General features: G+C 56.7%; 2 protein-coding genes across 3 annotated transcripts; one reads left to right on the forward strand and one right to left on the reverse strand.

Annotated features, from left to right (window-relative positions):
• On the reverse strand, positions 1-16,156 carry RELL2 (RELT like 2). Of its 2 annotated transcripts, none has more exons than XM_085073303.1 (8): positions 16,021-16,156; positions 9,764-9,968; positions 8,065-8,127; positions 7,923-7,989; positions 7,451-7,639; positions 2,477-3,056; positions 935-968; positions 1-688 (listed from the first exon to the last, which is right to left on the reverse strand). In XM_085073303.1, exons 2-7 carry the CDS (start codon positions 9,960-9,962, stop codon positions 936-938), a joined length of 1,131 nt encoding a protein of 376 aa, XP_084929429.1. In that variant the 5' UTR covers positions 9,963-9,968; positions 16,021-16,156; the 3' UTR covers positions 1-688; position 935. The 2 variants fall into 2 exon arrangements, with proteins under 2 accessions (XP_084929429.1, XP_084929428.1); XM_085073302.1 differs by lacking the exon at positions 16,021-16,156 and adding an exon at positions 13,146-13,245.
• HDAC3 (histone deacetylase 3) lies at positions 15,655-26,167 on the forward strand. Its single transcript, XM_085073301.1, has 15 exons — positions 15,655-15,774; positions 16,112-16,194; positions 18,782-18,924; positions 20,057-20,138; positions 20,303-20,359; positions 20,453-20,508; positions 21,860-21,993; positions 22,235-22,315; positions 22,405-22,478; positions 22,647-22,711; positions 23,431-23,520; positions 23,631-23,689; positions 24,180-24,259; positions 24,560-24,717; positions 24,979-26,167. The coding sequence occupies exons 1-15, from the start codon at positions 15,720-15,722 to the stop codon at positions 25,046-25,048; spliced, it is 1,287 nt and encodes a 428-aa protein (XP_084929427.1). The 5' UTR covers positions 15,655-15,719; the 3' UTR covers positions 25,049-26,167.
• The last annotated feature ends 432 nt before the right edge of the window (positions 26,168-26,599 follow it).

Genomic DNA, 26,599 nt, shown 5'->3' on the forward strand with positions numbered 1-26,599 from the left:
AGGGGTTCAGCAGCTTTAATGGTTGTAGCTCGTCTATGTACAGGCATTACACACCGAAGCTCGAGCGGGCCCTGGGCTGCCCGCTGGCCTGGCCGGGGGCCATCGTGTCCCCAGGGCCGGGCTCCGGCCCCCGCTGTGCTGGGACGGGGCTGGAAGCTCTTCTCTCCGCCAGCATCTCCCGGGGACCTGCAGGGTCCCCCGCCGGTGCAGGATTTGTGCCTGTGCCCGCTCTGCGTGGCAGGGGTGCCCGGGGGGGGCTGTGCTCTGTGGTGAACGTGCCGGGTGGGTGGCGGGGTGCTCCCCACCGCCCCGGGGGGGCTCGAGCCGCTGCCTCCATCCCTGCCCCTCGCCGCGGCCCCCTCCGATCGTTCCCCCGGAGCTGCGGGGCCGCGGGGGCCGGGCGGGCAGCGGGCTCTGGCTGCTGTCCTGCCCTGCCGGGCCCGAGGGTCCCCCGGGGGGGTCTCCGGGTGCGGTGGGTGGGACTCGGGTACCTATTGCCAATGGGATGAAGGCTGGCGCCGAGCGCGGTTGTCGCTGACGCCGGCGCGTCGCTCCGGCCATGCCAAGCGCGTAGCTGCCCACCCGGGGCCGGGGCAGTGCCCCGCGGCTGCCCCACGGCAGAGCCCCCAGCCCCGAGGGTCCGGGGTGCGCGCCTCCCGTCCACGCTCCAGCCGGGAGCGGAGAGGAGCTGTGGGGAGAGGGCGGGATAGGGTTTGTCCCCACAGCCGTGGCACCTGCCCGCCACCCGCAAACGGGATTTCCCGGCAGCGCTGCCTGTGGCTGGGCACACGGTCCTGCCCCGGGCATTGGGAACTGACCACCCTCTGTCCGTCTCCAGCACCAAGCTGAGACCCACCAGTCCCGGGATACTGCCAGTGTCCTGCCACCTCCCGCCCCCCGGCCATTGTCCCAGGGACAGGGGACAAGCACTCACGTCACACACGGTCCTGCTCCGCGGCGCTGGGCTCCTGTGGGATGGAGGAGGGATGTCAGTGCTCCCGTGGGAGCGGGGTGCTGGGCTGGGGGTGTGCCTTGGCACAGCAGTGAGCCGAGGGCAGTGGGCAGAACCCCACTGAGTGTGCAGGAGAAACTACAGCCCATGCCCCATCTCTGCCCTTCCCCATCACCTGCAGGACGTGATGAGCAGCAGCCAAACTGGCTCTGCCTGGGACTGAGAGGATGGGGGAGGGTTCAAGTGGCACCAGGGCTTGGTGACAAACGTCCCAGGGACATCCTGGCACCGTTCTCCTGATGCCCCATGTCCTGGAGCACCCCAGCACCACGTGCAGCATCCAGACATCACCATTTCCCTGGGCTTGCCCTGCACATGACTGCTTCCCCAGGGATCCAAGGGATCACCCAAGGTTCAGTGGGACACAGGAGAACCTGCCACCACCTCCCCAGGGCTCTGGGGAAGAGCTGCAGCCCATCAGCTCTGTCCTGCCTGGCTGCCACGGGCTGCCCTTCTCCATGAAACAGGTCAAACCTTCCAGGCCGGTCACCAGAAAGCAGCGAGGGAAGCAGTGGGATCCTGCTTTGTCCTTCCCCAGCAGCCAGCCAGGCACCTTTCCCAGGGCTCTCCCGTGCTGACCCAGTCCTGCCCCATCCCACCCCCTGCCAAGGGCTGCTGGCATGTGCCATGCCCAGCCCATGGAACTCCAGCAGCACCAGCCCCAGGGGATCTCCCTGGCTTTGAAGCGTGCCAGGAATTTTACCCATGCATTTGGCTTCCTTTTCCTTCCAAGGGCTTTGCCACGTGTGCCCTGGTGCTGGTTTTGTGGAGCGAGTCAAGGCCAGCTCTTGGGGCTGCTGACATCACACAGGGGAGATTTCCCAGCCCTCTTCCTTGAAAATCACCTTTCCCCAACTGCAGAACCATGACTGAGTGTGTGAACGTGTGAGTGAAGTGCTGGGTGCCTGAACCACCACCAGCAGCCTCATCTGCTCAGTGGTAACAGCACAGAGGCAGTTGTAGGGAGCAAATCCCCTGGAGCTCTAACCCCTCCAGCAGGGTGGGATATTGGGAGATACCAGGGTTCTGGGAGCTCCAGGCAGGGTGGGCTACCCTCCTCTCTGAGCACAGCTCCTCTGGAGCAGGGAAAAACAACCAAGAAATGACCACTTGGTTTCACCATTTCCTGGCCTTCAAGGTGAAGAAGGCTATGGTAGAATTCTATTCCTGCCTGTTCCTTGCTGGTCACGTTGGGCCCCACTGAGGCTACAGTTTTGGGGACACCATGTGCAGCTGTGGAGGTCCCCCAGGTCCAAATTCCAATAGATATCCCCAAAGAGCTCAACCATAAAGGAAAATGCAAGGGGAACTGGCAGCAGGTCTGCAGCACCTCCCGCTGTCCCCAAAGCACGGTGGGACCTGTCACAGTCACTCCACTACCTCAGACACTGGAAAATGGGTGGGAAAAGCAATCCCCCTCCAGCCCAGGGGACCACATGGGGACCAGGAAGAGGAGGAACATACCTGCTGCCTCCCGTCCTCCCCTCCGGGCTGTCTCCTGCTGCTGTCATCTCTTCCCAGCTCATCAGCCTGTTCCTGCAGACTCAGGCTCCCGTGAATATCCGACACTTCATCTGCCGACTCCAGTCCGGTCTCCTCCAGGCAGATGCCGGCCGCTTCCCTCGCCAGCTCTCCTGGGATGTTGGGACTCGACCCTCCCAGCGCCGGCAGGCTCAGGAGCCTGTGCTGGCGGCCTGAGCTCCCGGGAGCAGCGGCAGCATCCTGCAGGGACCCCGCCGGACCTGCCCCCGCCGGGCTGGACCCCCCGCCCGCCCGCCGGCTGTCACGGGTGCCGGAGCTGGCTGGTGTGTTCACGGCTGGGCTGGCGGAGAGGCTCTGCTCCGCGCTTCTGCTGCTCTGGGTACCCGTCTGGATGGCTCCGTTTTGCAGGCTCCCCGTGGGGACAGTCCCGTTGAGAGCCCGCTGGAGCCGCTCGCTGCTGCGCTCCAGCTCCTCCGTGCTCGCCTGCCGGCTGCCGGGGCGCAGGGAGCTGTCCTGCGGCTCCTGGACGGGGGGTTTCTTCCCGATGTGTGTGACACGGAACCTGGAATGGGGAAAGACAAATCAGAGGCTTTTCCCTGCTGTCCCACAGCTGCATTCCCAGCTTGCCTGTACCTCGGATCTCCTCTCTTTGCCGTGGTCTCCAGCCTTTCAGACCCGCTCAGCACCACCACCTCCCGCACAGCCATGCCTCCAACCTGACTTTCCCCTTAATTTTTAGCAAAACAAACAGAAGGAGAAGGATAGAAAGTTCAATCCAGATCTTGGCTTGTCCTCCCAAGATGGATCACAGCTCTTGGAAATGCTCCGAGACACAACCTGGATGACAGCGTGCCCTAAGTGAGGGCAGGGACAGGGTTTTGGCAATGATTTGGGTACAGGGATCAAAGGCAGAAGGAATTGTTTGGCTAAAATTTGCCGGAGTACATTTTGCACTGTCCCCTGGAGGGACAGATGGTACCTGAGTGGTTCACCAAGGTTCCACCATGAGCACCACAAGCAGGTAACAGCTCAGAGCCCCTGGGTGGGCAGGAGAAGAGCAGCACAAATGGGTTTGACACCTTCAGAGGGTGGGTTAATAATAGAGGCAATGCAATATTGGACGTGGGGAGAAGAGAGGAGTTAGGGATCACAGACTCATGGAATGGCCTGGGTTGGAAGGGTTCTTAGAGATCACCCAGTCAATCCCACCCCCTGACATGGACCAGGCTGCTCCAAGCCCCATCCAACCCAGCCTTGGACACTTCCAGGGCTGTGGGATCCACAGTTTCTTTGTGTAACCTCTTCTGGGGCCTCACCACCAATTTCTTCCCAGTGTCCCACCTAACCCTCCCCTATGGCAGTGGGAAGCCATTCCCCCTTGTCCTGTCACTACAGGTCCAAAGTATCTCTTCAGCTTTCTTGGAACACCTTCAGGCATTGGAAAGGGCTCTAAGGTCTCCTTGGAGCCTTCATTTCCCCAGGCTGAACAGCCCCAATTCCGTCAGCCTGTTACGTCAACGAAGCCTGAAAGTCTGAATTTTAATTGCGCTGATTGTGACTCACACCTCAGCAGCGCTGCCAGCCACTGCTGGACCAGCAGACAGGAAATCTCTTCCACAGTGAGCTGGTGTCAGCACAGTCAGAGCACAAGCCCAGCACAGAGATCTCGTGCAGCCCATGGCTCACCCACACCCGCCCTCCCTGTGCTTGGATCACACATGGAAAAGCTTGTTGTTGGTCCATTGCTGATGGACCTGGCTGTGAGTCAGTGTCAGGGCAATGCAAACTCCAGCAACAAAGTCTGAGCACTCCTGGAGTTGGAAGAAGAGCAAGACGTAAAGGTCAAGCACATGGCAGCACTGCCAGTCCGAAGAAAGAAGCAGAGAGGTCCAAAGGATAAGAACAAGTGCCAGGTAAGGTGGCGGAGATGAAGGAGATCACTTCCAGGCTGGAGCCCAGCCCCTGGACAGCACCAACCCCTCAGCATGGTGGTCAGAAAGCTGCTCAGGACTGGGGAGGCCAACAAGAGAAATGCTCCAGGTCCAGCAGTACCCACAGGACTGCTCAGGTCAGGCCAAGCCAAGCAGCAGCAAACGTGACCTTTCAGGTCCATCCAGATATTTGGCGATAAGGCAACAGCACTGCCATTTGGGAAGACCAAAGAATGTTCTGGTCCTGAAGAGGGACAGGGAGGAGACACAAGTGGCAGGATCATTTCTTGGTAATGCCGTTGAGCAATGTCAGCCTGGAAGAGTCAGGAGTGGATTCAGAGAGCAGGAAGGGTTCGGACTGGAGAGGGCACAGGAGATAACATAACCAGCCTCTGGCTGGTGAGGGAAAGCAGCAGAGCCCTGGCTGGCAGCCTCAGCAGCATCCCTGAGCCTTTTGATTCAGTGGGATGTGACACACTGTGGCTAAGGGGCTGAGGACAGAGGGTCAGACACAGATGCTTTGTGGACAAGCTCTGCCACTGATTACGACTAGTTTAGGGAAAGGGCTGAGCTAAATAATAAATCATCCTATAACATATGAGTATAGATCAGAGAACCCTCATTGCCACAGACGTATAGAACAATTTAGGAGTACAAAACCCTCAGGAGGTCTCCCTGCTCATAACTAGGCTCCCTCCCACCCTCAAGCAGTTTGCCCAGAGCCCTGTCCGGTCAGGTTTTGGAAATCTCTGAGGATGGAGATTCCTCCACTCCCCAGGGCCCTGTCCCAGGGCTGCACCATTCTCAAGGCAAAATAGATTTTCCTTGCACCTTTTGTGGATTTCTCTTGTTGTAACTCATGGCCATTGCCTCTTGCCCTTCCCAGTGTATCTCTGGGGAGAGTCTTGTTCCACCTTCATTTAACTCCTCCCATCCTTTGAGGAGTGTTAGAGGACAATTAGATCCTCCCTTTAGAATTCTTCAGGCTGAAAAAACCTCCTCAGATGCCACATATTCCAGCCCCACATGATCTTGGTGGACCTCCACAGCTCCCATCCTTTCCATTCCTCAGGAATGAGCCTGTGCCTGCCAGGACCAGGGCTCAGTCCTGGAAGGGAGTTGGACTCTCAGCCACTGTGTCCAAGGCAAAAACAATACCAAAATTAAAGGAAAACAAGGCCTGAGGGTGAGTCTTTAACCCAAAGGGTGAGAGGGTTAAAGAAGCTTTCTCTTGTGGGGTCAGTCTTGAGTCAAAGTACTTCAAGGTATTTGTCATAAATCAGACACGGCAAGGGCAGACCTGGAAAAGTCACCCAGGGTGTGGAAGAGCAAAGTGGCCAGCTTGGAAACAAGGAGCAGAATTTGAAGGTGGGTTTGCACCCCATGGGCACACATAGACCCTATAACAGCTGGACCTTGTACCAAACAGATTCAGATTTAAAATGAAGCCTTGGAGAAACGGGATGAGTGCCCTGTGGAGAAGGCTGGTGTAGCATCAGATATCAACAGGGTAAAAGAGAAAAGAAACAGGAATGGAGGGAAGGTGCCTTTGGGAGAAGAGCCCATCTTCTCCAGCACTCCGAGGTGAGTGAGAGGAGACTGGGAAGAGCACGGCCAAAGGACAGGGAGGAGTGGATGGAGCTGGGCACCAGCCAGGGAATGAATTAGCCATGAAAATATGCAACTGTGCAGAGCCCTGGCTCACCGGGCACCACCTCCAAGGACAGCAATGGGCAGGGAGGGAGCCAGGAGCTGGCAGTGTCCAGAAGATGTGATCTGGGCTGGAATTCAGCCTGGGGAGGTCCAGCAGCTCTCTCTGCTTCTCCAGCTCCCCATAAAGCCCCAGCTCACCTCCCTGCTGAGGCTCCTGGTTGTGATGGTGGAAAAATCTACATGACAGGACAAGGGGGAATTGGCTTCCCACTGCCAGAGGGCAGGGATAGATGGGATATTGGGAAGGAATTCCTGGCTGTGAGGGTGGGCAGGCCCAGGCACAGGGTGCCCAGAGAAGCTGTGGCTGCTCCAAGGCCAGGCTGGACAGAGCTTGGAGCAACCTCGGATAGTGGAAGATGTCCCTGCCATGGCAGGGGTGGAACTGGATGGGATTTAAGGTCCCTTCCAACCCAAACCATCCCATGGTTCCATGCCCACTCTGGCTCAGCATTCCCACGAAAGGATTGTCTCTCTGGACCACAACATGAGGCTTTACAAAGGCTCAGGCCCTGAATGAAGACCTGCTGCAGGATTGGAGCATTACAGAGCTTTGTGTCTCACCTGGGTGACCATCCAGGGACCAGCAGCTGCTTGTCACCCTGCCCCAGTCACCACAGCCGGAGGGGGCCAAGCCCTGCAGCTTTCCTAACCCTTTCTGCTGGGCAATGGGGCAACCTGGGCAAGCCTACAGACTGCCCTACAGGTTAGTGACTACACAGAGACCACAGGAAGTGCAGGAAGTCCCTTGAGGTGAAACCAGGTGGGGACTGGGGAAGCACTTGTGGGAAGTATCAGGAACACTCCCCTATTCTTACATTGTTGCAGTGTCATCTAATTACAGACATCACCAGAGGCAGCGACCTGGAGCAGCACAGCCACTCTTTCATTCTGAGCCGGTGGTGACTCGCACCTGGGACATGCTGTCCCCTCCTCCCCGCCCCAAAGAGGTCCCTAAAGCCCCCAGCTGGGCAGCAAGGGCCCTGCACCGAGCTGGGACAGCAGGCTCTGAAAGGACACGGAGCTGGGACTGCACCCAGCACTGACTCAGCAGGAAAACCCAGCTTGAGTCACCTTCCCTGAGAAGGAGGGAAGCCACGGGTGCATCACAGCCTGCCACACACCACAGGCATTTCCAGGTGCAGGAGCCACCTGGCTCCTCGGGAGCTCCAGCTGCAGAGCTGCTGCTGGGGCACCTCAACGGGGAACAGCAAGAGGAACAGCCTGGGGTGAGCGGGGAAGGAACAGGGGCACTGAGGAGATCCCAGAGGGCTCATTCCAGCAGGGAGATGTCTGGCAAAGCTCAGTTCAGTACCTGCCCACTGAGAAGACGGTGGTCTCTCCGGGATGCATCCTGCTCTTGCCCTCCTTGGAGCGTCCCTGGCGCTGCAGCGGGCGCCTCCTCTTCCTGCTGCAGTGGATGCAGGGGGCGTGCATGGAGCCCAGGTGCACCGTGTGGTGGTGGGGTGGGCCCCCGTCCTGGCTGCTGCTGTGGGGGCAAATGCTGCAACACGAGAAGGACGTGACAGGTTGTGTCAGCTGGGGGAGACATCCCAACCCTGCTGCAGCCCCACTGCAGCTCCCGCTGAGCACAAGCATGAGGAAAAGCTGCTCCACCAGGCAGTGGGGTGAAGCACTCCTCAAAACCCCCAGGAGAGCAGGACTGCTCGTTGGGAAGATGCTGGTTTTGGAACAGCTGCAAAGGGGCTGGCTGCAAAGTCTCCAGACCCAAAAGCTGCTTGTCCCTCACCCTGCAGCAGCCACAAGCTGCTATGAGCTTCCCTCACCTGGGCACTGGCACTGCGACGTCCCCTTCATCGTCCCCCAGCATCTCCTGGAGAGCCTCCACATTTGCTGGAGAGGGAAAAACAGGAATGTGTCAGCCCAAGTGGTCAGCAGGGCTCTGGGTTGGCCCATGGAAGTGCTCACCTTCATTTTGGAGGATGCATGTCACGATCTTCTCCACGGTGTCCTCGTTCTCCCTCGCTTCCTCTGAAAAGAGACAACGTGGCCCTGAGGGCTGGGATTTGGGGACTCTGCTCACTCATCCCTTCCCAGGAGCAGCTGCATCAGCAGAGACATTGGAGAAGCCTCATGTCCCCTGTCACGCTGGGAAGCCAGTGGGGAACACCAGACCCCTCACCCTGGAAATGCAATGGCTGAGCCAGCAGCCATGTGTGCAGGGAGAAGGGGTTGTGTTGCTCCTTCAGAGCTGGGGAACATCCAGAGAAATGAGGGGGAAGCAGGTTCCAGGGTCAAAAGAGGAGGGTCCTTGTAGGGACAGTCCAGCCCTGGAGCCCCTGGCTGCAGGATGCTGCAAGGGCTCAAGGCTCCAAGGGTAAACAGGATACATTCACAGAAAATAAACCCACGGGGACCTGTTACACAGAAAAAACACCTCTGGTGGAGAAAGTCCCAGAGCTGCACACTGCTGGAAGCTTAAAAGAGGGGAAACTTGGCCCATGCCTGCTCTGCTGTGGATTTCATCCCCATCTTTCATTTCAACCTGCTTCCAGCTACTGTTGGAGGCAGGAGGACAGGATGGATGGACTTCCTGCCTGGTCAGCAGTGTGAACTGTTCCTGCAAGCAGGTTGGAGCTGTGGTCGGGCAGGCAGCTGCCTCAAAGACTCAAGGACCACTGGCATGATCTTGGACACCCATGGAGATATTTCCCTGGGCTGTGGTATCTCCAGAGGATGAAACCAATCCTGGCAGGTTCAGACACTGTCTCCATGTCATGTACAGCCAAGCCACTAAAGCCAGAGGAGCACTTCCATGGACACCTGGAGGCTCTGGCTGCATCCGTGGGTGAGCTGGAGGAACCACGTTTCCCTCCTGTGCTCAGGAAAAAGGCAGCAGGAGGTGCTGATCCTCCCAGGCACTGCCAGTGGCACATGGGAGCTGGAGGAGTTCTGTAGCACCATGTGGCTGTTTTCAGCCTGGGAAGCAGCCGGAGGAATGTGTGTTCCCCACTTCAGCAGAGACTCAGGAAACACCAAACGGCAGAGCTTGCTCGGGCCAGGCTCTAGCTCGCACCCACGCTCCCTGCGGCAGTGACTTCCCAATCCAACCACCCCTGAAGTGACGGAAAAAAACTCCCTAAAGGTCCCCTACTAACGTGGGGATCAAGGAAACACCCCTATTGCTCTGGCCTGCAGGAACACAGCAGGGAGCAGAAGAAGGCAGGGCTGATAGCAAACACCAGCTGGCTCCATGCCAGACGTCCTAATGCCAGAGGGGCAGAGAGACACCTCGTGCTCCAGCTGGGAGAGGTTTTCCTTGAGGGCCCAGGGATTATGATGGAGACACTAGGGATTCAGCAAGTCCTGGATGTTCATCAGAATTACCTTTTGGTGATAATGCTCCTTTGGGAAGGGCCAGACAGTGGTTCCCACCTGCCTGTCACCACCAGCTTGTGGATCAGAGGGATCCCTGGGCCACGCACTCCCAATCCCCAGGGAACACCACGCTGCTCTCACCGCCCTGTCCCTTTTTCCCAGCCCAGCCACACGTGACAGGTAACCCTCCCAGCCCCATCCCACATCCCAGGAAGGTGTATGAGGAGCACCAGTCCGCACCAGATGAAAGGCTGAGCCCCCACCGAGCCCCCGTGGCCCCAGCACTCACGGTCCTCGAGCTCCTCTTTGTTATCTGGGTCAAGCTCATCCCGGAAAGTCCTGCACCGGTAACCCTTCTTCTTCAGGACATGGCAGATCAGGAAACCCACCAGCCCCATGATGAAGAAGACAAGGACAACGAGGAAGACCATAGAAATCCCATGTTGGGGTTCGAAATCCCCATCGCTGCCGTCGTGCGGGTCTGACATGCGGATCTAGGAGAAGGGGGAAGGCAGGTCAGACCCCCGGTGCTCACCCCGCCCTGTGCCCATCCTCCCCTTCCTCCTGCCGGGCAGGACCAGCTCCCAGCCGAGGGTCGGCTGCCCAGGCTCAGCCCGAGCCCCGCAAGGTCCTGCTGGGTGCGGGGCCGCCCGGAGGACAGGAGCGGCCGGAGGTGGCACCGCGCGGTCTCCCAAGGACACTGCTGCCCCGCACGCCCCCGGCAAGAGGCATCCCAAGGGCAGCAGTGGCGGCAGCGTCCCCGCAGGCCCGCCGGCCCCGGGCTGCGGCGCTCCCCCGTCCCTTGCAGGCGGCTTCCCAAGGGCACCGGTGCCCCGGCCCGCCCGGGGCTCTGCGGCGGGCGGCATCCCCTGCTCGCCCTTGCCGGAGGATGGCTGAGCATCCTCCCGCGCCGCGCCGCTGCCCCGCAGCCCTCGCTACTCACGGCCGAGGGCCTCCGCCGGCACGGGCACCGGCAGCGGCAGCGGCAGGCAGGGAGCCGCGGCAGCCGGGCTGGCGGAGGGCCGAGCCGCCGGCAGCTCCCGCATTGTCCTCCCGCAGAAGCGAGGCTGCTCCCTCCGCCCCGGCTCCCCTGGGCGCTCCCGGCTCCCTTCCCAAGGGCTCAGCGCTCGCATTCCCGCTCGCCGGCTCCGCTGCCCGGCACGGACAGGGTCGCCCCCGCCCGTCCCCCGGCCCCGCTGCGGCGCTACCTGGGCCTGCGAACCTCCGCAGCGCTCTCCTCTTCACCTTCACCTTCACCTGCCTCCTAGCAACCCCGCATCCCCGCGGCTGGGGACCGCGGCGAGCATCCTCCGGGTCCCGGCCCGGCTCCCTGCCTGCCTTCCCCGGGAAGGAGCCAGCTGCTTCTGCCCGCCGCTCTCTGCCGCTCTCTGCCACCAGAGCACCCGCCTGTCCCGATCCCAGAAAAAAATCTCTCCGGCGCTGTTTCGGCGGGGGAAGGTGCAGCGAGGAGCTCGGGGAGATGCCGGAGGCTGCAGCAGGAGCGCTGCTCAGGGAAGCTGCCAGGCTGCTGCCCGCCCCGGGGTGAACAACCTCACCCGCACGCGTGCCAGCCCCGAGCTCCCCTGGCACCCTCCTGTACGTGATTTTTAGGGCACTGAGCCCTGGCGATGGGAGGGAGGGAGGGAGAGAGGGAGAAGGATGGAAGTGGGGCTCGGGAAGACCAAAACTCATCACACGGCGGCGTGTGGGGGGAGGGGAGAGGGGTGCAGACACCCACACCGGGATCACAGCTCCCAGGAGATGGTGGGGAAGAGCCCCGGGAGACCCCTGCCTCTCCTTCCTGCCTAAAAAAGGCGTGGCTAAGCCATTTGAAATCTCAAGCCGTGGTGCTCCCACAACCTCCTGCTCCATCTCCACCCCATTATCCTCACTCCGGGAGGCTTTGCCCACCCCTCCTTTGCTACTGGAAATCAGAGCTGCTCCTCTCCGTCTTTTGCCCACCTGCCAGCTCTCTACCCAGACCGTGAGGAGAACACACAACCCTTGAAATCCCTCCCATCCCATCTCCACTGAACCGAGCACCGATCCATTCACACATCCCTTCACGGGAATTATCCCACCACAGTCTGTCTTGCCATGAGACAACCTGCAACCCCTCCAGGCTGTCAGCTGTGCCATGCTGAGGGCTCCTGTCTCCCTGCACAGGTGACCAAGTCAGCTCTCAGGAGCCTCCTCCGTCAGCGTGACTTCAAGAGGTCACCACGTCACAGGTGACACCCCTCTGGCTGCTGTCCTGGCAGGGAGACAGGTCCCAGGAGGGAACATCTGTGGCAAGAAGATGACTTATTCCTCTTGCCACGGACTGCTGGGCCACAGGAAAGGTCTCCAAACCCTGGGAGAAGCAGCTGCTACATCATACAAGTCTCTGCTGATGAAGACCTCACCAAGTGAACCTCAAAGGCAGTTTACTCCTTGCTCCTGTTTCTGTGGAGAGGGGGAACTGGCAGGTCTGAGTTTCTGCGGAGCCCTGAGGGGATGCAATCATGGTGAGCTTATTGCTGTTTCCCTCGTGCCCACGCACGCTGTCCTGCACAATAAATCGCTCTTTCTCCTCCCGGGCGTTCCCGCCCACCCAACGCATTGCTGCACCTTCCAGCTCTCCACCCCCCGCCAGCATCCCACCCCCTTCCCAGACTCCAGCCGTGCCCAGGCTGATCGTCGCTCCCTGATGTGAGGGGAGATTCCTCTTTTCCCACAGCCTCTGGTGTGGAGGCATTTCCACACGCTGGGGGGTACGAGATGGCACAGCAGCCTGGCCCCGCCTGGGGACAAATCCTGGCCGCTGTGGGGTGAACGAGGATGAGGAGGGGGCTCTGCTACTGCCAAGCTGCTCCTCCTGGCTCTGCAGCTGGGCTGCGATAGGGTTTCTCCTCCTTATTCTCCCAAGCAGGGATCGCCTGCTCCCAGTTTCCATCCTGCTTCCACCAGCTCAGCCTCAGTGTCCCTCCAGGTGCTCTGTCCTTGTGCCACTGCAGGACCCCATGAGCACATCGACGGTCAGGCCATGAGCCCTGTCCCACACAGCGCCTCACAGATCACCCAAAAACAGCACCCTGGCTCCTCTCTGCTCTGAGAGCAGCTGGCACCTGAGGTGTGAACCCACACAGTGGAGCTGTCCCTTCCAGCAGGCTGTCCATGTCCATCCTGGCCAGTGGGGACAGAACGCACATGGGGTAAAGCTCCACACCAAGCTGGGGAGGTGCAGATGTGGCTGCAGGCTGGATGCTCATGGCACATCCCCAGTCTGGGTTCTGCATCCTCTGTCCCTGCTGACCCCATCCCAGCTCCTGTCCCCATCCTGTGTCACCCCACCAGCCAAGGCAGAGTGAGCTGAGACACAGCACAGTCCTGCTGGAGCTCTGGGACAGGCAGCTGCCTGCTTCCTGCCTGCCCACTGCATCCACAACCACCATTCCTTGCCCTCCTTCCCAGCCCACCCCCTCGGGGCTCCCGGGTGGGTGCAGGGCTGAATCCTGGGGGTCCTCAGAGGCTTCAGTCCCTCTCATGGCATTGCTTGGAAAGCCTGAAATTTTAACCTTCCACGTCAAAAGGTGGCTTGGGAAGGAGGGGACAGAGTGACCAAGGAGAGGCTGGTGGGACAGCACACAGTGCCCTCAGCTGGCTCTGGCCCCAGTGAAATTCCATGTTACCTCTTTTCCGCTCTTTTCACACGTCTCCTCCAGAGCCATCAGAGCAAACATCACCCCACAAGCAATGTGAACACGTCCTTCTGGGGATCAGTCACCCCACAAGCAATGTGAACACGTCCTTCTGGGGATCAGTCACCCCACAAGCAATGTGAACACGTCCTTCTGGGGATCAGTCACCCCACTGCTTGTCCACGTGGCAGCTAAATGGCTGGACTTTCCCCATCCAGGCTCCTCTGGGGATCTTCGCTCCGATGCTCAGCCCAACAATTCTTGTCGTGTCTGCAAAGCTGCTCCATCCCATCGTGTCAAGCGTGCCCCTGAATCCTGAGTCCTATTTCAGCTTTTCAAACATGCCCAGCAGCTAATGGCCGTTAAACCACAGCCTGTTTTTGCTCTCTGAGCACAAAGAGGATCTAAAAATATCCCTCCCTGATGCTTCCCTTGCTCAGCTCCAGCACCCGTGAAGATGCCCAGAGCAGTGACCAGCTTCCAGAAAGTGAGCTCAGCCAGCAAAGTGATCCAAAGCAGGAATGTGCTCCTCCTGTCCCCACCGTGTTCCCCCAGCTCTGTGGGGACGTGCTGTCCGGGTGGCTCCATGTCCCCAGCCGGGCGTTATCTGGTGGCAGCAGCTGGAGGAGCAGGGACAGGACAATCGTCACGAGGGAGCACCCACCCTGAGACGTCAGTGCTCCCTGAGTTCCCAGTACAGCCGTGCTGTCCAGCACGTTTAAATCCAGGGATTTCCCATGGTGGGTGCTGGGCTGGGTGCCAGGTGACAGCTCTGAGTGTCCCCAGTCACAGCTGTGCCCTGTGGGGTCATGGAGAGAGGGTCCTGGGTGTCCTCTGGAGGTGTCCTTGCCCACGGCAGGGGGTTGGAATGAAAGGATCTCTGAGTCTCTTCCAACCCAAACCATCCTATGACCCTTGCTCCATGCTGGAGCTGAGATCCTAAAGGGAAACCCCAGGAGGAGTGGTGCTGAGGGAGCAGAGTCCCTGCAGGAGGTGACACAGACAGCCAGAAGTGTCATTTCATAGCCCCACATGTTGTCTCTTCCACCTGCAGCCAGCTCAGCACCCAAAATTCCCTGCCATGCAGCCATCCCACACAGGCAGGAAGCCCCTTGCTGCTTCCAAGGGGGTTCCATCCCACACCTTTGTTATTCAGCATCCATTGGGATGCCAGGGAACATCCCAGTGCCTGTCTGCCATGGTCCTCATCCTCAGCCCCTCTTGGGGGTCCTGCCCCTCTCTGAGACCCCAAGGGTGAATCAGCCTGTCTCCAGCACAGCTTCCTCCATCCCAAACTCCTGTGCCTGGGAAGCCATCAAACAGCAGGCTGCCAGGACCAAGCATTGATTTTGGTTTTGTTTTCCAAGCTGTTGGGTAAGGCTTCCAGCTCTGCTCATCCTCCCTTTTTTTCAGCTCACAGGGAGCAGACCTTTGCTGCCATTCCCAGTCAGCCCTGGTCACAACATGGTGCTGTTTCCTTGTCAGTTCCAGCCAAGCTCCAGGTTTTCCCCTATCCTGCTGCCTCTTCACACCTGGCAATTTTCCACCCTGCTTTTGTCCTCCTCCTGCCTGGTGGTGTCCCTGAGGGTTCTTTCCAAAGGTCTGGAGAACCTGCACCCTCCCAGGGTGGGACCTGGACAGGTGACAGCTGGTGGTGGCACGTCCCCATCCCACAGGGAATGTGGGGGGCTCCACAGAAAGGGATGAGTGCCATGCAAACCCCACTGCCCCATCCCCTGTGCCCCGAGGGGGAGCTGTGACAACTGGGGGCAACTGGGAGAGGCTGGGAGTGACTGGGAGACAAGTGGGAGTAACTGGTGAGTAACTGGTGAGTAACTGGGGGTCAGCTGTAGGCCCAGAGAAGAGAATCCAGTAGCCAGCTGGGATCAGCTGGGGGGAACTGGAGAAACTGGGAGTGACTGGGAGGAGGTGGGGAGTAGTGAGGGGGGACTGGTGGCAGCTGAGGAAGCAGATGTGGAGTTATGGGAGAGAATCCATCAGACATCTGGGAACAGCTGGGAGTGACTGGGGCAGCTGTAGCCTGCAGAGGAGAATCCAGTGAGCAACTGGGACCTGCTGGGTGTAGCTGGGAGCACCTCTCAGCGACAGGGGGCAGATGGGGGTAACTGGGAGAAGGTGAAAGGCAGCAAAGGGTAACTGGGGGAGCTGAGGATGACCGGGGAGAAGACACAGGGCTGTGGCAGAGAGCCCAGCAGGCAACAGGGAGCAGCTGGGACTAAGCACAAGGCAAGGAGGCGCAACTGGCTGTGGCTGCGGGCAGCTGCGGGAGCTGGGGAGGCAGGGTGGGGGTGCGGGGGAGCAGCTGGGCGAGCATGGGGGCAACTGTGAGACGCTGATCAGCCCTGGGAGCGGCCTGGAGAGAGCGGCGAGTGGGCGCTAGGACCGCGGGGAGTCCGCCGGGCGATGGCCACGCCCACCGTGACCACGCCCATTTTAGCCACGCCCCCAGGCATAGCCACGCCCACTGCCCAGCCCCGGCCCCGCGGCGGTGTCGCGGTGTGATGACGTAAGCGGGAGCGCGGCGCTCGGCGCGGCCTGTCCGCCATGTCGAAGACTGTGGCCTATTTCTACGACCCGGACGTGGGCAACTTCCACTACGGTGAGCGCGGGGCCCGCCGGGGCCGGGCGGCTCGGGGCGGCGCCGGGGCTGCGCGGCGGGGCTGGGGCCGGGCCGGGGCTGGGGCTGGCTCTGGGCGGGGGTGTGTCCTAGCGCTTCCTCCCTCCCTCCATCCCAGCCTTTCTCCCTTTCCCCTCTCTCTCTCCCTTTCCCTCTCTCTCCCCTTCCCTTCTCTCTCCCCGCTCCCCCATCCTCTCCCCTCTCCCCTCTCCCGGTCGCCGCTCAGACCTGTCCCGGAGCGCGGTGCCGGGCGGCGGGCAGCGGAGCGGCCGTTGTTCCTGGCCGCAGCCCCGTTAATCTCCGCGCGGTTCCGTTCCAGGCGCGGGGCACCCCATGAAGCCGCACCGCCTGGCGCTCACCCACAGCCTGGTGCTGCACTATGGCCTCTACAAGAAGATGATCGTAAGCCACGCGTGTCCGCGGGCCGCGGCCCCAGCCGGGCGGGGGCTTTGGGGCGGGAGGACACCGCGGTGGGCTTTGGGGGCTCAGCGGGTGTGGGAGGTTCCGAGCCTGAGCTCGCCAGACCAGCCAGGGCTGGTGTGAAGGGCCGCATTGCTGGCTGGCAGTGTCCCGGTGTCGCCTGTGTGACAGTGCCGTGCCTGGGGCTGGGACAGTGCCCGGGTGGCGTTTCTGTGCCTGCAGCACCTGCCGGGAGGGAGCAGCGAGCTCTGGGAATGTGCAGCCTGGGGAAGAGAAAGCTCCGGGGAGAGCTTAGAGACACTCGCAGTGCCTAAAGAGGCTGCAGGAGAGCTGGAGAGGGACTGGGGACAAGGGATGGAGGGACAGGACACAGGGAATGGCTTCCCACTGCCAGAGGGCAGGGAGAGATGGGATATTGGGAAGGAATTCCTCCCTGTGAGGGTGGGCAGGCCCTGGCACAGGTTACCCAGAGAAGCTGTGGCTGCCCCTGGATCCCTGGCAGTGTCCAAGGCCAGGTTGGATGGGGTTTGGAGCAACCTGGGACAGTGGGAGGTGTCCCTGCCCATGGCAGGTGTAGAATGGGATGGGATTTAAGGTCCTTCCAACCCAACCATTCCATGACTCCAGGATAACTTGCACTTCTGCATCAGGCTCTGCAAACCAACCACTTCCCCTGTTGCTTCTGAGCCTGACTTGGATCCCCCTGGGAGTGACACTGAGCTGTGGGCTCTGGGAATGTCTGCAGAGCTCAGCCCTGGGCTGTTGGCTCAGCTGTAGAGGATTCCAAAGGACTGGTGAAGTCAGTCTTGTTAGGCTGTAGAGGTGCCATTTATGAAAAGAATTATAGATGTTTAAACATGAGAGAGTTTTCCTAATTAACATAATTCCCTAATAATATTGCAGCCAGTGCAGGGACTGTGTGGAGATGCAGCACTTGAGGGGAGTGTGGGGAAATCTCTGCAGAATTTCCCTTCCAGGTTTTTACTGTCAGTGTGGGAACTTCTGCAAGTAACTTCCTTGGAGTTGAGCTTTTCCTTGCAGGAACAACCAAAAACCACATTCTGACCTAACACTCTTAAAAGGCAAATCCGTGGCTGAAGGAGGCAGTGGGCAGAGCTCCACATTTTTAATCTGGAAATTCTTTTTTTGGGATTTGTATTTTCCACAAGATGCCACTGGGAAGCTGAAAACCTCAGGGACAGCTTCATTCCAAACAGTCAGGGACTGGCAAAGTTAGGAGCAAATTAAAATTGGGATTATGGGCAGTTGGGACTATAAAAAGTCCTTGCTGACTTTGTGATGTGGTTGCATTATTAGCCACCCTCTCTTCCTCCTTAAGATCAAAAGCTGTGATCCTGCCAGGCTGGGTTTGCCTCTTCCCACCTCTCCCAGCTCAGGAGGGTGGGTGGGATTGCTGGGAAGGCTGGGAGCAGGCAGGTTTCTTCTGAGTGAAGATTTCAGTCTGGTTTTCCCTCCCTTTCTGTTTGTATCCCACATCCCTGCTGCAGGAGAGCCTCTGGGTATCCAGGGAGAGCCATTTCTTCTCTCCTTACCATCACTTTTGGTCTTGTTTGGTTCAATCAACCAGCTGGATTTTGGGGGATTCCTGGCAGAGCCCTCCTGGGAATAGCTCCTGCCTTCCCCCTCAGCAGCTGCTCTGAGGAGTTGGTTCAGCCCCACGTTTGAGTTGTCAGAGGCAGCAGCCTCTGAGAAACACCCAACTCCTCAAATCCGTGTGGAAAACACCAGGAGAGGAGGAGATGGGCTTGGTTGGGTGTATTGTGGCTCTGAAAATGAACAGGTTTCCTGCTCTAGTCCAGAAAACAGGAACATGGTGCAGTTTTCCTGATAAATTTCCCTTTGGAGACCTCCCTGTGCATCTTCCTGTTATGTTCATGTTCCACTTTTTCTATAAGGTGGTTGTTTTTCATAAGAGAAATTGGGAATCACAAAAAAGATCTCTTATCAATTGAATTTCCTCTCCCAGGCATGTGGTGTTAATTTTTAACTTCCCCTCTACTCAGTTATGTGCCCAAAGTGCCGAACTGGCAAACCTGTGTTGTCACAAGATCCTGAATTTGAGTCCATCCTGCTCCCTGACCATTTTCCACCATTTTCCTTTCCAAAGGAAACAAAACTTAGGCGAGTCTTCCATCTGTCCATCTGGGAGCTTTCTCCAAATAATTTGGAAGCTGTCAGCAAATCAGACAGAGGGACCAGAACCACCCAAGATCAAGATTGTGGAAAGCTGGTGACTGAGGAGGGAATGGTCCCCCCAGGGCAGGAAAAGCTGGGGTTTGTTTTGCTGCCCAAGGAGGAGGATGTGCCCTGGGGGAGGGAGAAATTTTTGGCAAGAGCTGCAGTCAGGAGAGGCAGGAGACGGGTTTATGAAAGGGAAAAATGAAAGGAAAGCAGTTTTTTTTCTGAATTTCAATGAACACAAATGCCAGTGCTGGAACATTTTTTGAGGTACCTCGTGCAGCTCACTTGTCAGGGAGCTTGAGATTCCCCACAGCCCAAGGCAATGTGAGTTTGGATGGGAAATAACTGCTGCTCTTGTCTCTGGAAGGTGTTCAAGCCATACCAGGCATCCCAGCACGACATGTGCCGCTTCCACTCGGAGGATTACATCGACTTCCTGCAGAGGGTGAGCCCCAACAACATGCAGGGCTTCACCAAGAGCCTCAACGCCTTCAACGTGGGGGATGACTGGTGAGTGCCCTCCTGCACTCTGGGGTTGCTCCTGCTTTGCTCGTGGCCCAAGAGCTCCTTTGCAGAGTCCCATTTCTTCCTTGGTTTTGGCCAGAATGAGGAGTGTGTCCCTCCTGTGTTTATGGAGCTTCCTTGGCTGCTTTCCCTTCTCTGTGGATGTTGCAGAGCTCCTTTGTAGGTCCAGCTTTGGGCTTGTTGGGTTGCAGGCTCTGCTTGTTCTGGAATGTGCCAAATGTCTTCTTTAAGAATTTGAGTGCTGCATGCAGCTCTGAGGGTCAAAGAACACAGAGCTGATGGAGCCAGTCCAGAGGAGGCAGCAGGATGAGCAGAGGGATGGAGCAGCTCTGCTGGGAGGAAAGGCTGGGAGAGCTGGGATTGTTCAGCCTGGAGAGGAGAAGCTTTGGGGTGACCTCATTGTGGCCTTGCAGAGCCTGGAGGTGCTACAGGAAAGATGGAGAGAGACTGGGGACAAGGGATAGAGGGACAGGACACAGGGAATGGCTTCCCACTGCCAGAGGGCAGGGAGAGATGGGATATTGGGAAGGAATTCCTCCCTGTGAGGGTGGGCAGGCCCTGGCACAGGGTGCCCAGAGAAGCTGTGGCTGCCCCTGGATCCCTGGCAGTGTTCCAGACCAGGCTGGACAGGGCTTGGAGCAGCCTGGGATGGTGGAAGGTGTCCCTGCCATAGCAGGGGTGGAATGAGAGAAGCTTTAAGTTCCTTTCCGATCCAAAGCAGTTTGGGATTCCATGATACTCCAGCCAGAGGAGAGCTGTCACAGTCCTCCCCTCTCATCACATCCCAGCTCTGGGCACATCCCAGCAGAGCTGCAGGACAGACTCCAGCATGCTCTGGGAACAATGAAATCTTTCAAGACTGGCTTGAAAGCTTTGGGAGTCATTATCAAATTCCCTGAGTTTCCCACTGCGTTTGCAGCCAGCTCACTCACCTGCTGGGGCTCAGTGAGTTACAAGCAGGGTCAGAGTGATCCTCATCCCAAATTCATTTTTTGACAGAGAACTGAGTTTTGTTCTTGCTCAGGTATTACCCCTGGGCAGTTTTATTCCTGGCTTTGCTCTGGAGAAAAGGGGAGGAATGAGATGTTCTTTGTTTGATTTAGGTTTTCTTTTTCAGCCCAGTGTTTCCAGGCCTCTTTGAATTTTGCTCTCGTTACACTGGGGCCTCCCTGCAGGGAGCAACACAGCTGAACAACAAGGTAAGGGGGCTGAGGTGCTCATCTTTTGGAGCACAGCTGGAGCTTTGGGGGAGGAGGAAAAGCCAGAAGGGTGTTTGGGGCTGGGCAGGTGGAAGTGGGGAAGAGGGTAGAGGGTTATTGTCACCATATTGTCACCTTCAACTCGCTTCTCTTTCCTCTCTTAGATCTGTGACATTGCCATAAACTGGGCAGGAGGTCTCCATCATGCCAAAAAGTTTGAGGTAATGAGGCAGATCTGTGTGTTCCTCTGTCTTTGAGGCCTGGGCTCTGTGTTGATGCCATTCTAAAGCTGTTGGGGTTTTTCTCTCTTCCAGGCTTCGGGCTTTTGTTACGTCAATGACATCGTTATCGGCATCCTGGAGCTGCTCAAGTAAGGACCTGGCAAGGGCTGAACTCTGCTGGCTGCTTTGTGCTTTCCCTCTTCTTTCTCTCTCTTTCCCTGCCTCATTTGCCATTCTGGAATGCAGGAAGCCCAAAACTTGATTTTTTTGTTTTTTGTTTTTTTGTTTTTTTGGTTTTTTTTTGGTGGTTTTTTTTTTTTTTTTCCCTGGCCTCATTTTGAGACACAAAATTGTTGAGATTTGGAATATCTTACTCCAGTTTTGTTGCATGTAGCTTGAGGGATACAGAAGAGTTCTCCAATCCCATTTCTCATCCATCTGTAAAACACTCAGGGGTTCCTGACTCGCAGCCTTTTTGCCACAGTGAGCCTTTTGTAGGTAAATGCAAGTTTTGCTTCACTGGAGGCAGAAAAATGACTCAAATCTTTCTGGAGCTGCTTGAGTGGCTTAAGAACAGGACTTGGGATACACAAGGGTGATCAAAGGACAACTGCTCTCAGTAGAAAAGAGGTTATTTTTCATTTTAGAAAATGAAAAATGCATTCCAAATAGGAGGAAAAGTTACAGAAATACCTTTAGTTGCTTGAACTAATCTGAGGTCTTTCAGTTTTTTTCTACTCTAAAGTGCCCTCATTGTCACTGAATCTGAGACAAGTTGTCATGGAATTAAAAAGGATTTGGGGTTGACCAAACAATGGTTACATGACTGCTGGCAGGTTTACTTGATCTCAGTCAGATTTATGGGATGTACTGGGATTTCTTGTTTCCCCTTCCTCATCTTTGCTCTGTTTGGATCCTCAGGATTTCCCTGGGTATCCCTGCACTCCCATTTCCTAATCCCACCCACCAGGGCCTCAAACACAGCCCAGTTAGCCCTCCTGGGATATTATATATGTCCCTTTTTTTGTTCCCTGTTTCCAGGAGCCATTTCTTCAGCAGGTGACTGCATTTTGAGTTTGCTTCTGTCTCTGTGCCTCTGGCTGCTTCTCCAGTAAATTTAGCCCAGGCTGGAATTTTTGGTGCTCACCAGCTGGGACACAGTGCTCCAGTACTGTGGCATGTGGAGGAAATGAGTGTTCCCACCTCCTCCTTGCCAGCTTGCCTTTCATTTCCTGATGTGATTAAGATCACTGGAGCTCTTAAAGATTAACCATGAGCACGTTGGAAACAAAAATCTTCAATTTTTTAACAACCCAGCTCGTTAAACAAATTATTTTCCAAGACATTTCTGGCCCCATCTTAAAAACCTTTTGCTCTAATACCCATTTCAAAGCACATCAGAAAGAAATGTTTTAAACACCAGTTTCCAAGCACATCAAAAGCAAGTGTTTGGATGTGTTTGAATGTACAAATGCCAAAACTGTTGGATGTGTTCCACAGGTATCACCCCCGTGTGCTCTACATCGACATCGATATCCACCACGGGGATGGTGTGCAGGAGGCTTTCTACCTCACAGACCGTGTCATGACTGTGTCATTTCACAAATATGGCAACTATTTCTTTCCTGGCACAGGTGGGTGTTTACTTTCTAGTGTCAACCTGCTTCAGAATCCTTCGGAAGCTGCTCTGCTGGAGCAGAAAAGTGTAAATAGCAAAATCCAAGCTGTGGAGAGAAATGGTGGGAGGAAGCAACTAGAGAGGAATAGAACTCCAGGAAAAAGGTCCTGATCAGGTGAAGAGATTCAGCCCAGCCCAGATCTGGCCTTTGCACAGCTCTGAAGGCTCAGGGCTGTTGTGACTGTCCTGTTTTGCAGGTGACATGTACGAGGTTGGTGCAGAGAGTGGCCGTTACTATTGTCTCAACGTGCCCCTCCGAGATGGCATCGATGACCAAAGTAGGTGTTCCCCACCCTTTCCCCTTGCCTCAGGGCTTTCCTGGTCCTTCTGCTCCAGAGCCATGACAAATCCACCTCTCTCTCCAAAGGTTATAAGCACCTCTTCCAGCCAGTCATTAACCAAGTGGTAGATTACTATCAGCCCACCTGCATAGTCCTGCAGGTAAGGAAGCAAACCTCTGTGCACACATCCACAAACCTCTGTGCACACATCCCTGCCTTTCAGAGGCTGGGGGAGGGCTATCCCTGATTACCTTCTGTCCCTGGGATGGCAGGATTGGTGTGTTTCTGGAAAGCAATGCCAAAATTCCCTTGTTTTTCTGTTGCCCAGTGTGGTGCTGATTCCCTGGGTTGTGACCGGCTGGGATGTTTTAACCTCAGTATAAGAGGCCATGGGTGAGTACAGCAGGGCTGGGCACAGCAAAACCACCTGAAGGGCTCTAAGGAGTCTCTGCTGTGAGGTTTGAGCTTTGAGCTTTGGCTTTGGCCTGCCAGCAGTTTTGGGGTTTTTTTTAACAGTTGTGTGATTGGAGGGGCTCTGAGAATGAGGCTTTGCACAAGGTGCTGCAGATTGGTGGGGGAGGAGGAGAAGGCCACAGAGATGCTCCAAGGGCTGGAGCCAGGCTAGGGGTGTTCAACTGAAGGACAAAAAGCTCCAGGGAGACCGCAGAGCCTCTTCCAGTGCCTATAGGGGCTCCAGGAGAGCTGCACAGGGACTTGGGACAAGGGGGAATGGCTTCCCACTGCCAGAGGGCAGGGCTAGATGGGATTTTGGGAAGGAATTCCTCCCTGTGAGGGTGGGCAGGCCCTGGCACAGGGTGCCCAGAGAAGCTGTGGCTGCCCCTGGATCCCTGGCAGTGTCCAAGGCCAGGCTGGAGCAACCTGGGCTAGTGGAAGGTGTCCATGCCCATGGCAGGGGATTGAAAGGAGATGTGCTTTACTGCCCCTTCCAACCCAAACCCCATGATGGTGATTCTGGGGTTCAGGCTCCCTGGCTGGAAACTCCAGGCCTATCACACCAGCCATGGTGGTGCTGGAGTTCAGGGCAGCATTTCTGACATGTGAATCTGTGCTGCAGTTCCCAGCTCTGGCATTTTCCTGTTTGGGGTTTGTAGGGAATGTGTGGAATACGTGAAGAGCTTCAACATCCCCTTGCTGGTGCTGGGAGGAGGAGGTTACACAGTCCGCAACGTGGCACGGTGCTGGTGAGTCCTCTGCCTGCTGAGGGGCACTGCCTGGGCAGACTGTGGGATTGTCCCTGCATTCCCCACCTCCCTTTCTGATGGACTGAGATCCTCTTTTTCCATATTTCCAGGACTTATGAAACGTCCTTGCTGGTAGATGAACCAATTAGTGATGAGCTCCCATACAGTGGTAAGCTGGAGTTGTATTTTTTCCTCCTTAGCTGAGCTGAAATACTTGGGATGTTCTACTCCACCTTAACCAGGGCCAAAGTGTCAGCACTTTCTGGCCTTGGAAATAGCCTTAGTTGTGCCTGGAAGTGTCCAAGGCCAGGCTGGATAGAGCTTGGAGCAGCCTGGGATAGTGGAAGGTGTCCCTGCCCATGGCAGGGGTTGGAATGAGCTGAGCTTTAAAGGTTTCTTCCAACCCAAATCATTCTGTGATCTCCCACCCCCCATTTGGGGGCTTTGCTGGGCAGACACAGCCTTATGGATCAGGTATGATTTAGTTTGGACCATTTCCTGTTGTTTGCCCTATGGTTTTGTCCAATCCCTTGCACTCAGAGTTGAATATCACTGTGCTTTTTAGGCTCTCCTCTCTCCCAGGCAGGTGGGAGGGGGAGCTCTGCTCTCTGCACAGCTCCTTGCCCTCTGTGCTCTAACTCTACCTCCTTCCCTCTTAGAGTACTTCGAATACTTTGCTCCAGACTTCACCCTTCACCCTGATGTGAGCACGAGGATTGAGAATCAGAACTCCAGGCAGGTGAGTGCTTCAGCTTGGAATTTCCAAAACCCTGTGGTGCATGCTGCATCCTGTGAAACCAGGTAGAGCCCAGGGCAAAAAAAACAGTGAAAAACAAGAACTGGATTGTCTCAGTGTTTCCTCTGTGCTTGAATATCAATGATTGAATTAACTCTCCCACTCTCTCTGCCCTGATAAATGGGGTTTTTTTGCCAATTTGTTGCTCTTGGCCACCACACAGGTGATGCAGGCAGGTGACAGAGCTGTGGGTCTGTGCAGACTGACACATCCCACTGTGGTGATCCCTGTTTTTCCCTGCAGTACTTGGATCAGATCAGGCAGACAATATTTGAGAACCTGAAGATGCTGAACCACGCTCCCAGCGTGCAGATCCACGACGTCCCCTCAGACCTGCTCAGCTACGATCGCACAGATGAGCCTGATCCAGAGGAAAGGGGCTCTGAGGAAAACTACAGCAGGTACCAGAGCTTGTTCTGGACAAATGGGCTTCCCTTTCTGTCCCTGGGAGGGGATACAGAGAAATCCATCTGTGCTAGAACAGATGCAAGTCACAGAATTCCAGAATTTATGGGTGAAAGGGCAGGGAAGTCACTTTTGAGCCCCTGGTTTTACCCAAGGAGCTTCTGTAGGAACACATGGTCTCCTAATACACCATTCCCTCCAGCCCCAGGGGTTCCAGGGCTCTCTTTCCTCCCTGACAGGGATTTCTCTTCCCCCAGGCCTGAAGCTCCCAATGAGTTTTACGACGGTGACCACGACAATGACAAAGAGAGCGACGTGGAGATCTGAGGGCTCTGCGTGGGCTCTGGACTGCGGGGCTTCCCCCCTTGGACATGGATGCTTGAAGCACAGAACTGGGCCCTCTAGGAGCCAGTTTAGCCCTCCCTTCATCTTAGATTGCATGTGGTGGCAGCAGAGACAGCCCCACTGCAGGCTCCTGCCACCTGGAGAGGCACAGAGGTGACGTGTGTTCCTCACTTGCCACCACGTCCTGGTTCTGGCTGTCACCGCTCTGGGAATGGAACCCGTGCTGAGTGCTGGCTGGCAGCTGTGTGACTGACTGCCCTCAGAGCCTGACCCATGCTCCATGACTCCCAGGCAGGCTGCTGCCAGCCAGGTGGGAGTTGGAGCAGCTGTGCCTACGATCTCTGCCTCTCCAGCAGCTCCGGATCCATCCTGCTGTCCCCGACCTGCACTCAGGTACCACCCCACTGTCCTCTGCAGCCTGCACTGAGAGCTGCTTCTGATGGCACTTGGAACCAGCTGGTGCTCCACAGCTCCAGGAGTTGTTGGAGAAGACCAGGCCAGTTGTGGGGTAGGGGTTGGGATGTCCCTGGAGCAGGGAGCAGCTCGATGGAAGGATGTGTGCAGAGCACAGGCTTGTTCCTTCTCCCACACCCAGCTCTGCATTCACAAACGAGTTCTGTGACACTTTGAGTTGTACACAACCTCCCTGTTGTGTGTATTCTTTGAGAGGCTCAAATCCCTGTGGAACAGAGGTTTGGCTGCCCAGGTCAGTACTTACTGTGTCCTGCACTTCTAGTGTAGCTTCCAGCTGTCTGTCCCAAGTCCCCACACGGTCCTGCTGTGTGTCAGCAAGAGGTTTGGGCTGTTTGCCCTGAGTGGAAACAATTCCCTTGGCCGTGCCCAGCAGATGTTGCTCTGCTCCTGGGTGAGGCAAGCTGCTCCCTCCAAGTGCTCTGTTCTTGCCCTCACACAGCAGAGATGTCTCTTGGCCATCCCTCAAATCCCAGATTGGGCTGCTCCTTCTCCCCAGTCCTCACCTGGTACCTGTGGTGGTTTGGAATGTGCTGGCTGGGGAGGTGGGAGGGTCCAGCCTCTGTACGGTTCTGTTTGTTTACTGATGTCTTTAAACATTAAAGAAGAGGCAGTATTTTTCTTACCTGACCTGGTGTTTGTCTGTTCAATCCTCACACCTTTTTGGCTCCTGTTCTCCCAAGGGTCCAGCATGTCCCTGGCAGGGGTGGTGTCATCCACTGAATGAGTGAATGGAGGGAATTCTTCTCCTCAGAGTATATGTTGGTGAGTTTTTGGCATCACTGCACGTGAGGAGAGCACCCTGAACTCCCTTTCAAGGGGCCAAGTGGGATAGACACTCCTGTTATGCCTGCAAATCCAGCAAAGCTTTGCAGGAAGCTGCAGAGTTGATCCAGGAAATCTTTCCTGCAGTTACTTTAAATCCAATGATTTCTCTGAGTTGCAGTGTCCATAACAGCCTCTGCACTTTGCACTCTCACTGCCCCAAAGCCCTTTTGGGGACTGTTGTAGTTCATGGCACTAAAACATGAAGCAGGCAGTAAGTCAGGGTTACCCCCAGAG

This window comes from Lichenostomus cassidix, chromosome 13 (genome assembly GCF_008360975.1).
Source record: "Lichenostomus cassidix isolate B80296 chromosome 13, HeHo_3.0, whole genome shotgun sequence".
Lineage (NCBI taxonomy): Eukaryota > Metazoa > Chordata > Aves > Passeriformes > Meliphagidae > Lichenostomus > Lichenostomus cassidix.